This window comes from Salvelinus fontinalis, unplaced genomic scaffold (genome assembly GCF_029448725.1).
Source record: "Salvelinus fontinalis isolate EN_2023a unplaced genomic scaffold, ASM2944872v1 scaffold_0374, whole genome shotgun sequence".
Classification (NCBI taxonomy): domain Eukaryota; kingdom Metazoa; phylum Chordata; class Actinopteri; order Salmoniformes; family Salmonidae; genus Salvelinus; species Salvelinus fontinalis.
Window position 1 is genome coordinate 45,532 of NW_026600583.1, and position 12,891 is coordinate 58,422.

At 43.4% G+C, this 12,891-nt stretch overlaps 1 protein-coding gene across 1 annotated transcript in view; it reads right to left on the reverse strand.

Annotated features, from left to right (window-relative positions):
• Positions 1-470: 470 nt before the first annotated feature.
• The window catches only part of LOC129845816 (acetylcholine receptor subunit alpha-like), a 46,342-nt gene continuing 33,921 nt past the window's right edge, over positions 471-12,891 (reverse strand). Inside the window, exons 8-10 of the mRNA XM_055913740.1 lie at positions 7,943-8,182; positions 3,779-5,740; positions 471-2,890 (exon numbers count right to left, since the gene is read on the reverse strand). Coding sequence (XP_055769715.1) covers positions 5,609-5,740; positions 7,943-8,182 — 372 coding nt within the window. The 3' untranslated portion in view covers positions 471-2,890; positions 3,779-5,608. The remainder of the gene's footprint in view (positions 2,891-3,778; positions 5,741-7,942; positions 8,183-12,891) is intronic.

The window sequence follows — 12,891 nt, forward strand, 5'->3', positions numbered from 1 at the left end:
GAAGGAAGCTTCCTCTCTTCTCTGCAGACCTGTCTATTGCAGGACGAGAGGCTCGCTCTCATAACCAGAGACTAACCAGAGACTTACACTAAGACATTTTTAAACTCTGTGTTATAGCTCTGGAGGCAAACATCTTGCCATTTACAGGAGATCTCTGAAACATGCAGTTATCCTCCAGCTGTCCAGCCATCAGACCAGTTTGGCTGCCTACCTCCTGAGGAATGGGAGTACTGTAACAAACCAGGGAAGACTCAACTCTAAACCAGGTTCAGTACTGTAACAGACCAGGGAAGACTCAACTCTAAACCAGGTTCAGTACTGTAACAGACCAGGGAAGACTCAACTCTAAACCAGGTTCAGTACTGTAACAGACCGGGGAAGACTCAACTCTAAACCAGGTTCAGTACTGTAACAGACCAGGGAAGACTCAACTCTAAACCAGGTTCAGTACTGTAACAGACCAGGGAAGACTCAACTCTAAACCAGGTTCAGTACTGTAACAGACCAGGGAAGACTCAACTCTAAACCAGGTTCAGTACTGTAACAGACCGGGGAAGACTCAACTCTAAACCAGGTTCAGTACAGTAACAGACCGGGGAAGACTCAACTCTAAACCAGGTTCAGTACTGTAACAGACCGGGGAAGACTCAACTCTAAACCAGGTTCAGTACTGTAACAGACCGGGGAAGACTCAACTCTAAACCAGGTTCAGTACTGTAACAGACCAGGGAAGACTCAACTCTAAACCAGGTTCAGTACTGTAACAGACCGGGGAAGACTCAACTCTAAACCAGGTTCAGTACTGTAACAGACCAGGGAAGACTCAACTCTAAACCAGGTTCAGTACTGTAACAGACCGGGGAAGACTCAACTCTAAACCAGGTTCAGTACTGTAACAGACCAGGGAAGACTCAACTCTAAACCAGGTTCAGTACTGTAACAGACCGGGGAAGACTCAACTCTAAACCAGGTTCAGTACTGTAACAGACCAGGGAAGACTCAACTCTTAACCAGGTTCAGTACTGTAACAGACCGGGGAAGACTCAACTCTAAACCAGGTTCAGTACTGTAACAGACCGGGGAAGACTCAACTCTAAACCAGGTTCAGTACTGTAACAGACCAGGGAAGACTCAACTCTAAACCAGGTTCAGTACTGTAACAGACCGGGGAAGACTCAACTCTAAACCAGGTTCAGTACTGTAACAGACCAGGGAAGACTCAACTCTAAACCAGGTTCAGTACAGTAACAGACCGGGGAAGACTCAACTCTAAACCAGGTTCAGTACTGTAACAGACCAGGGAAGACTCAACTCTTAACCAGGTTCAGTACTGTAACAGACCAGGGAAGACTCAACACTAAACCAGGTTCAGTATTGTAACAGATCAGGGACAGCCTCTAGGGAACACATCACTCTGAAGCAGGTTCAGTATTGTAACAGACCAGGGACAGCCTCTAGGGAACACATCACTCTGAAGCAGGTTCCTCAGGCAACGAGAGAACACAAGGCCTGGTCAATGTTTTCCAGTTTACCACTGTGGAATGTAAATACTAAGACCACAGTTCAACAAAGTTTGTTTAGGATTCCAGGTTTGAATAATTGGAGAGAGTGAGTGAGTGAGTGAGTGAGTGAGTGAGTGAGTGAGTGAGTGAGTGAGTGAGTGAGTGAGTTTACTGTACGTTCATGTGTATTGACAGATAATGGAGCACCTTTACTAGTCCCATTCCATTAAACACCATGACTACAGTAGCCAGGAGAACGAGCCGTATGGGCCTGCATCCCAAAAATGAACCCTATTCCCTACATAGTGCACTACTTTTGGCCAAAGGCCCATAGGTTGAACTATAGTACTTCGACTACATAGTGCACTACCTTTGATCAGAGCCCTATAGGCCTGGTGAAAGGTAGTGCCCTATGGGCCTGGTGAAAGGTAGTGCCCTATGGGCCTGGTGAAAGGTAGTGCCCTATGGGCCTGGTGAAAGATAGTGCCCTATGGGCCTGGTGAAAGGTAGTGCACTATGGGCCTGGTGAAAGATAGTGCCCTATGGGCCTGGTGAAAGATAGTGCCCTATGGGCCTGGTGAAAGGTAGTGCACTATGGGCCTGGTGAAAGGTAGTGCCCTATGGGCCTGGTGAAAGGTAGTGCACTATGGGCCTGGTGAAAGATAGTGCCCTATGGGCCTGGTGAAAGATAGTGCCCTATGGGCCTGGTGAAAGGTAGTGCACTATGGGCCTGGTGAAAGGTAGTGTACCATGGGCCTGGTGAAAGGTAGTGCCCTATGGGCCTGGTGAAAGGTGGTGCCCTGTGGGCCTGGTGAAAGGTAGTGCACTATGGGCCTGGTGAAAGGTAGTGTACCATGGGCCTGGTGAAAGGTAGTGCCCTATGGGCCTGGTGAAAGGTGGTGCCCTGTGGGCCTGGTGAAAGGTAGTGCCCTGTGGGCCTGGTGAAAGGTGGTGCCCTGTGGGCCTGGTGAAAGGTGGTGCCCTGTGGGCCTGGTGAAAGGTAGTGTACCGTGGGCCTGGTGAAAGGTAGTGCCCTATGGGCCTGGTGAAAGGTAGTGCCCTATGGGCCTGGTGAAAGGTAGTGTACCATGGGCCTCCCTAGTGGAGCAGTGGTCTAAGGCAGTGCTAGCTGTGCCACTAGAGATTCTGGGTTCGAGTCCAGGCTCTATCGCAGTCGGCCGCGACTGGGAGACTCATGGGGCGGCGCACAATTGGCCCAGCGTCGTCTGGGAGGGTTTGGCCGGCAGGGATGTCCTTGTCCCATCGCGCACTAGCAACTCCTGTGGCGGGCCGGGAGCAGTGCACGGTGACACAGTCGCCAGTCAAGAGGCAGTGCAGCTTGGCTGGGTTGTGTTTCAGAGGACTCTCGGCCTTCACCTCTCCTGAGTCTGTACGGGAGTTGCAGCGATGAGACAAGACTGTAACTACCAATTGAATACAACGAAATCGGGGGGAAAAAGGGGTAAAATTTCAAAAATGTTATAAAAAATAAATATTGGAGAGAAAAAAAAGAAAGAAAAAAGTTTGTGCACTATATTGGGAATATATTGGCCATTTTATATTGGGCCGTTTGTTTGTACTATGTATGTCTGCGTGTCAATGAGGTAATGCCTCAGATGACATTTCAGAGCTGTGGGAAAGTCTACATTCCTTGACAACAGTGACTCCATAAAAAGTCAAAAAGCTGTCTGTGATGTGAATCGTAAAGCACTAACCATGCAGGGCCAAACACTGCAGTGTATGTTTGGTACAGAATAAACAGATATTGGTTTACTGCACCCTACGGTAGTGTGTGTGTGTATATATGTATGCGTGTGTGTGTATATACATGAGCTATACTGACTGACTGTGTGAGCTGCATAAAATCCACGAGCACAGGTTACATAATGAAAGCTACTGTATAGCAATAACTCAATGACTTTAAAACTCAGATGAGGCTTTTTTACTCATCATGGAAGTATCCATGCCAACGCAGACTACATAACCACCAAGCAGAGAATAACGCATGTCATCTGATACAACTCAAAACAAATGGAATAGAAAAATAAAAACATATATCATAACATAACGCTATCATGTTTCCATTTGTCCTCAAAACATGTTTTATAAGCAGGGTGTCGCAACAGATATGACCACTCAACGTGTTGCTGCTGCCACCCCATCCATTGCAAACATGTTTTGAAATTCAGTTATTTGCGTAAATATAATTGAGAATCCTAAAACTTTGAAAAATCGATCTAGTACTCAAGTTCAACATAACATAAACATCGACTTACTTCTGGAGACAGTATGAGCCACTCCTTCACCGTAAACACAACTTTAGCTCACGATTTCCGCTTCATCGGGATTTCCACATTGTACCCGGAACTTTTAAATAATATGCAAACAATCAAGAGTGCAATTTGATGTTTTATCAATCTGCCATCCTTCAATAAGTTATGTTTCTGTCCAAATCTTCGAGCGTTGTATTTGTCATGTCGCTCGAAAGACTGTTTTCGTAAAACCGACAGGGAGAATTTAACGCTTCTCTCTCTCCAATCCGGGGTCTTTGCGGTGATGCAATATTTCCAGATGTGCAACTTGTCCAAGTTTGAACAGTTGGTGCTGTGTATAAAGACGTTTACTGATGAGAGGAGAACAGAACAGAGTCGTGTTGACTATTGGAAAATCTCAAATAATAAGGTAAAATAAGGTAATTTAATAATTTATTCAACAGAAAGAGGACCCAGCGCACAGTTTATCTTCTTAATGGAGCAAATGACATGCACAATTATTTTACTAACCAAAGTTTATGCAGTCCCTGTCAATGTAAAAAAAAGAAGAAAAAAAGACAGGCTTATCTGGAAGTAGATATTATTTTTATTCACTCAATTCTTTCCACATCTAACCAAATCTAAAAATACAACCATGATGACATTTGGCAGAAGGAGGAGAAAAAACCCTAACATCGGACAAGATAAAACCTCGTGTAGTTTCCCAGCAGCCCCTGCACTGTTATCTTTATTGAATAAGCAACAGCCCATCCACAAGACTGGACCACTTCTAAATCAATGTTGAGAAACTCATTCAAACTGAATTTCTGATCGTCAATAAAGATCATGCTACAAGGCCAAGATGCACTACCAGCTGCTTGTGGCCTCCCTCATCCATAGTACCATAATGTAACCTCCCTCATCCGCAGTGCCATAATGTGATCTCCCTCATCCATAGTACCATAATGTGATCTCCCTCATCCATAGTACCATAATGTGACCTCCCTCATCCACAGTACCATAACGTGATCTCCCTCATCCATAGTACCATAATGTGATCTCCCTCATCCACAGTGCCATAATGTGATCTCCCTCATCCATAGTACCATAATGTGATCTCCCTCATCCACAGTACCATAATGTGTCCTCCCTCATCCACAGTACCATAATGTGATCTCCCTCATCCACAGTGCCATAATGTGACCTCCCTCATCCACAGTGCCATAATGTGATCTCCCTCATCCACAGTGCCATAATGTGACCTCCCTCATCCACAGTGCCATAAGAGTACCAGAGTGCTCACAATCAGAGCCGTTATGCAGAGTTTGTTAAACCAATATACTATGCATCCTTCGTTCCACATGAGGAACGATGGAACGCTCAATCAATCGATTGATTGTCATTTCCAGATGACTCGGGGTAGAGTCACAGCAGACAGGTGTCAGAGCGAGCAGGAGAACCAGAGTGTGGACAGACCAGATGACTCGGGGTAGAGGCACAGCAGACAGGTGTCAGAGCGAGCAGGAGAACCAGAGTGTGGACAGACCAGGTTGACTCGGGGTAGAGTCACAGCAGACAGGTGTCAGAGCGAGCAGGAGAACCAGAGTGTGGACAGACCAGATGACTCGGGGTAGAGTCACAGCAGACAGGTGTCAGAGCGAGCAGGGGAACCAGAGTGTGGACAGACCAGATGACTCGGGGTAGAGGCACAGCAGACAGGTGTCAGAGCGAGCAGGAGAACCAGAGTGTGGACAGACCAGATGACTCGGGGTAGAGGCACAGCAGACAGGTGTCAGAGCGAGCAGGAGAACCAGAGTGTGGCCAGACCAGGTTGACTCCAGCTAGGTCTCTCCTTTAGTCCTGCATGCTCAGCTCAATGAGACGTCCAGCAAACACTCCCATGGTGCCGATGATACACACAGCCATGAACACACACAGCAAGATGTGATCCAGGACCATGGCTACAAACTTCCACTCCTCAGCAGCCTGAGAGAGGAGGGAAGAGAGAGGAGGGGGTGAAAGGGGAGGAGAGAGAAAGAGGGAGAGAGAGGAGAGATGAGATAGAGAGGGGTGAGGAGAGAGAGAAAGAGAGAGAAAGAGAAAGAGAGAGAGAGAGTGAGAGAGAGGTGATGTGAGGAGAGAGTAGAGAGAGAGTTGAGTCAAAACTGAGTCATTAACATTTTCAAGACAATTCGTTTTTGTATTAGCTCCACAACATTAAAACATGAAAGCTCGAAAAACAAACAGACAGACAGACAGACTCAGACAGACAGACTCAGACACAAAGAAAGACAGACTCAGACACAAAGACAGACAGAATCACCACAAAGACAGACAGACTCAAAGACAGACAGACTCAGACACAAAGACAGACAGGCTCAGATACAAAGACAGACAGACTCAAAGACAGACAGACTCACCACAAAGACAGACAGACTAAAAGACAGACAGGCTCAGACTCAAAGACAGACAGACTCACCACAAAGACAGACAAGCTCAGATACAAAGACAGACAGACTCAAAGACAGACCAGCTCAGACTCAAAGACAGACAGACTCACCACAAAGACAGACAAGCTCAGATACAAAGACAGACAGACTCACCACAAAGACAAACAGACTCAAAGACAGACAGACTCAGACACAAAGACAGACAGTCTCAGATACAAAGACAGACAGGCTCAGACTCAAAGACAGACAGACTCAAAGACTGACAGACTCACCACAAAGACAGGCAGACTCAAAGACAGACAGGCTCAGATACAAAGACAGACAGGCTCACCACAAAGACAGACAGACTCAAAGACAGACATACTCAAAGACAGACAGACTCACCACAAAGACAGACAGACTCAGATACAAAGACAGACAGACAGACAGACAGACAGACAGACTCAACTCACCACAAAGACAGACAGACTCAAAGACAGACAGACTCAGATACAAAGACAGACAGACAGACAGACTCAACTCACCACAAAGACAGACAGACTCAAAGACAGACAGGCTCAGATACAAAGACAGACAGGCTCAGACTCAAAGACAGACATACTCAAAGACAGACAGACTCACCACAAAGACAGACAGACTCAAAGACAGACAGGTTCAGACTCAAAGACAGACAGACTCACCACAAAGACAGACGGACTCAAAGACAGACATACTCAAAGACAGACAGACTCACCACAAAGACAGACAGACTCAGATACAAAGACAGACAGACAGACAGACAGACAGACAGACAGACAGACTCAACTCACCACAAAGACAGACAGACTCAAAGACAGACAGACTCAGATACAAAGACAGACAGACAGACAGACTCAACTCACCACAAAGACAGACAGACTCAAAGACAGACAGGCTCAGATACAAAGACAGACAGGCTCAGACTCAAAGACAGACAGACTCAAAGACAGACAGACTCACCACAAAGACAGACAGACTCAAAGACCGACAGGTTCAGACTCAAAGACAGACAGACTCACCACAAAGACAGACAGACTCAAAGACAGACATACTCAAAGACAGACAGACTCACCACAAAGACAGACAGACTCACCACAAAGACAGACAGACTCAGATACAAAGACAGACAGACAGACAGACAGACTCAACTTACCACAAAGACAGACAGACTCAAAGACAGACATACTCAAAGACAGACAGACTCACCACAAAGACAGACAGACTCAGATACAAAGACAGACAGACAGACAGACAGACAGACAGACAGACAGACAGACAGACAGACTCAACTCACCACAAAGACAGACAGACTCAAAGACAGACAGACTCAGATACAAAGACAGACAGACAGACAGACTCAACTCACCACAAAGACAGACAGACTGAAAGACAGACAGGCTCAGATACAAAGACAGACAGGCTCAGACTCAAAGACAGACATACTCAAAGACAGACAGACTCACCACAAAGACAGACAGACTCAAAGACAGACAGGTTCAGACTCAAAGACAGACAGACTCAAAGACAGACATACTCAAAGACAGACAGACTCACCACAAAGACAGACAGACTCACCACAAAGACAGACAGACTCAGATACAAAGACAGACAGACAGACAGACAGACAGACAGACTCAACTTACCACAAAGACAGACAGACTCAAAGACAGACAGACTCAGACATGAGTTCCATAAATGCTTCCTGAGATCTTATTCTTACATTGTTGGACTCTTCGTCAGACTTCATGGTCTCTGCGATGTACTTGACCCCCTCGACGGCGCTGCGGACGTCCGGGTTCTTGGTGATGGGGGACTGGAAGGTGACAGAGGCAGGGGCAGGCTTGCCCGAGATGTCGGAGATGTCAAAGTCAGTCGGGTGGATCCTCTTCTCCTGCCTGTCCCTGGATGGACGGTTCATAGTCGAGAAGAACATGAAATTGGGGATTGTGTCGATGAAAATCTGAAATACAGGAAAATACATTGTAATGAGTAACAAGAAGTCATGTAAAGTAAATCAATTACTGTAAAAACATTGTAACGAAAAACACAAAGTAGTGTACAGTACATAAATTACTGTAAATACATTGTAATGAGTAACACAAAGTACTGTACAGTAAATCAATTACTGTAAATACATTGTAATGAGTAACACAAAGTACTGTACAGTACATCAATTACTGTAAATACATTGTAATGAGTAACACAAAGTTATATACAGTACATCAATTACTGTAAATACATTGTAATGAGTAACACAAAGTTATATACAGTACATCAATTACTATAAATACATTGTAATGAGTAACACAAAGTAATGTAAAGCACATAATACTGTGTTGGGAGACTAACATATTTTTCATGATAATCAAGATCACGGACATCAACCATAAAACCATGAGAACTCAATGAATAAACTGACCAACCCGACATGCCATTACTCAAATGACTCAGCTAAAGTCAGCAATAGGACAGACAGACAGACTGCTCTTAACTACTTCCTGTCTCTCAAAGCAGATCCCCGCTAGAGAGGCTGCTGAGAGCTGAGGGGTTCTAAATCAGTGGTTCCCAACCAGGGGTACTAGGACCCCTGGGGGTACTTGGCCTTTCCACATATGGTACCTCAGAAGACTCATGAAACCACAGGCTTATTGGTAAAATGCACATGAGGGGGTACTTCAGGGGTACTCCGGGCAGAGCAGAATTCCGTTGGTGGAACAGTAACCCAAAAAGGTTGGGAACCACTGTTTCTAAATGGCCTAAAGCGGAATGTCACTAACACCTGACAAAATACATGACATACTGCATTAGTACCACCAGGTGGCAGTGCAGCCAAGAGAAAACCCCAAAAGCCCAACGGAATACACAGAGAATTTGGGGGGAAGCCTGACAATCCAACGTCACAGCCATCATCACACCAAGGGGTCTGAAAACTAGGACACCACTAGATGTTGTACTGACATCGCTAAATTAGGAATGAGATGTGCTTTTTACTTTGTCCATTGGACCTAGTCTACCTACTTGATTGATTGACTGACTGACTGACTGACTGACTGACTCACTGACTGACTGACTGACTGACTGATTGATTTATTGATTGACTGACTGATTGATTGATTTATTGACTGACTGACTGATTGATTTATTGACTGACTGACTGATTGATTTATTGACTGACTGACTAACTCACTGACTGATTGATTGATTTATTGATTGACTGACTGACTGATTGATTTATTGACTGACTGACTGACTGACTCACTGACTGATTGATTTATTGATTGACTGACTGATTGACTGATTGATTGATTTATTGATTGACTGACTGACTGATTGATTTATTGACTCACTGACTGACTGATTGATTTACTGACTGACTGACTGACTGACTGACTGACTGACTGACTGATTGATTGATTTATTGACAGACTGACTGACGGACTGAATTATTTATTTACTGACTGACTGACTGATTGATTTATTGACTGGCTGACTGACTGACTGATTGATTTATTGACTGACTGACTCACTGACTCACTGACTCACTGACTGACTGATTTATTGACTGACTGACTGACTGACTCACTGACTGATTGATTTATTGACTGACTGACTGACTGATTGAATTATTTATTTACTGACTGCCTGCCTGACTGACTGATTGATTTATTGACTGACTGATTGATTTATTGATTGACTGACTGACTGATTAATTTATAATTTATTGACTGACTCACTGACTGACTGATTGATTGATTTATTGATTGACTGACTGAGTGATTGATTTATTGATTGACTGACTGATTAATTTATTGACTGACTGACTGACTGACTGGCTGACTGACTGACTGATTGACTAATTGATTTTTTGACTGACTGACTGATTGACTGATTGACTGGCTGACTGATTGATTTATTGATCGATCGGTCGGTCGATTGACCTACCTTGATTGACTGACTGATTGATTTATTGGTCGGTCGGTTGATCTACCTTGATTGACTGACTGACTGATTGATTTATTGACTCACTGACTGACTGATTGATTTATTGACTGACTGACTGACTGATTGATTTATTTAATGACTGACTGACTGATTGAATTATTTATTTACTGACTGACTGACTGACTGATTGATTTATTGACTGACTGACTGATTGATTTATTGACTGACTGACTGATTGATTTATTGACTGACTGACTCACTGACTGACTGACTGACTGATTGATTTATTGACTGACTGACTGACTGACTCACTGACTGACTGATTGATTTATTGACTGACTGACTGACTGACTGATTGAATTATTTATTTACTGACTGACTGACTGATTGGTTTATTGATTGACTGACTGATTAATTTATTGACTGACTGACTGACTGGCTGACTGACTGATTGACTAATTTAATTTATTGACTGACTGACTGATTGACTGATTGACTGACTGACTGACTGACTGGCTGACTGATTGATTTATTGATCGATCGGTCGGTCGGTCGGTTGACCTACCTTGATTGACTGACTCACTGACTGACTGATTAATTTATTTATTGACTGACTGACTGACTGATTTATTGATTGACTGACTGACTGACTGATTTATTGACTGACTGACTGACTGACTGATTGATTTATTGACTGACTGACTGATTGACTGACTCACTGACTGACTGACTGATTTATTATTTGACTGACTGCCTGACTGACTGACTGACTGACTCACTGACTGACTGATTGATTTATTGACTGACTGACTGACTGACTGATTGAATTATTTATTTACTGACTGACTGACTGACTGACTGATTGATTTATTGATCGATTGGTCGGTCGGTTGACCTACCTTGATTGACTGACTCACTGACTGACTGATCGATTTATTGATTGGCTGACTGACTGATTAATTTATTGACTGACTGACTGATTTATTGATTGACTGACTGATTTATTGACTGACTGACTGACTGATTGATTTATTGACTGATTGACTGATTGACTGACTGACTCACTGACTGATTGATTTATTGACTGACTGACTGTCTGACTGATTGAATTATTTATTTACTGACTGACTGACTGATTGATTTATTGACTGACTGATTGATTTATTGACTGACTGACTGACTGACTGACTGACTCACTGACTGACTGACTGACTGACTGATTGATTTATTGACTGACTGACTGACTGACTGACTCGCTGACTGACTGATTGATTTATTGACTGACTGACTGACTGATTGAAAACTTTTATTTACTGACTGACTGACTGACTGATTGATTTATTGATTGACTGACTGATTAATTTATTGACTGACTGACTGACTGGCTGATTGACTAATTTAATTTATTGACTGACTGACTGATTGACTGACTGACTGATTGACTGGCTGACTGGCTGACTGATTTATTTATTGATCGATCGGTCGGTCGGTCGATTGACCTACCTTGATTGACTGACTGATTGATTTATTGATCGATTGGTCGGTCGGTTGACCTACCTTGATTGACTGACTCACTGACTGACTGATTGATTTATTGATTGTCTGACTGACAGATTAATTTATTGACTGACTGACTGACTGATTTATTGATTGACTGACTGACTGACTGATTTATTGACTGACTGACTGATTGATTTATTGACTGACTGACTGATTGACTGACTCACTGACTGACTGATTTATTATTTGACTGACTGACTGACTGACTGACTGACTGACTGACTCACTGACTGACTGATTGATTTATTGACTGACTGACTGACTGATTGAATTATTTATTTACTGACTGACTGACTGACTGATTGATTTATTGACTGACTGATTGATTTATTGATTGACTGACTGATTAATTTATTGACTGACTGACTGGCTGACTGACTGATTGACTAATTTAATTTATTGACTGACTGACTGATTGACTGACTGACTGATTGACTGACTGACTGGCTGACTGATTGATTTATTGATCGATCGGTCGGTCGATTGACCTACCTTGATTGACTGACTGATTGATTTATTGATCAATTGGTCGGTCGGTTGACCTACCTTGATTGACTGACTCACTGACTGACTGATTTATTTATTGATTGGCTGACTGACTGATTAATCTATTGACTGACTGACTGACTGATTTATTGATTGACTGACTGATTTATTGACTGACTGACTGACTGATTGATTTATTGACTGATTGACTGATTGATTTATTGACTGACTGACTGACTGACTGACTGATTTATTGACTGACTGACTGATTGATTTATTGACTGACTGACTGACTGACTGATTGACTGACTGACTGACTGATTTATTGACTGACTGACTGATTGATTTATTGACTGATTGACTGATTGATTTATTGACTGACTGACTGATTGATTGATTGACTGACTGATTGATTTATTGACTGACTGACTGACTGATTGATTGATTGATTGATTTATTGACTGACTGACTGATTGATTGACTGACTGACTGACTGACTGATTCATTGACTGACTGTCTGACTGACTGCTTGATTTATCGATTGATCGGTCGATCGGTCGGTCGGTTGACCTACCTTGATTGACTGACTGATTGATTTATTGATCGATCGGTCGGTCGGTTGACCTACCTTGATTGACTGATTGATTGATTTATTGATCGGTCGGTCGGTCGGTTGACCTA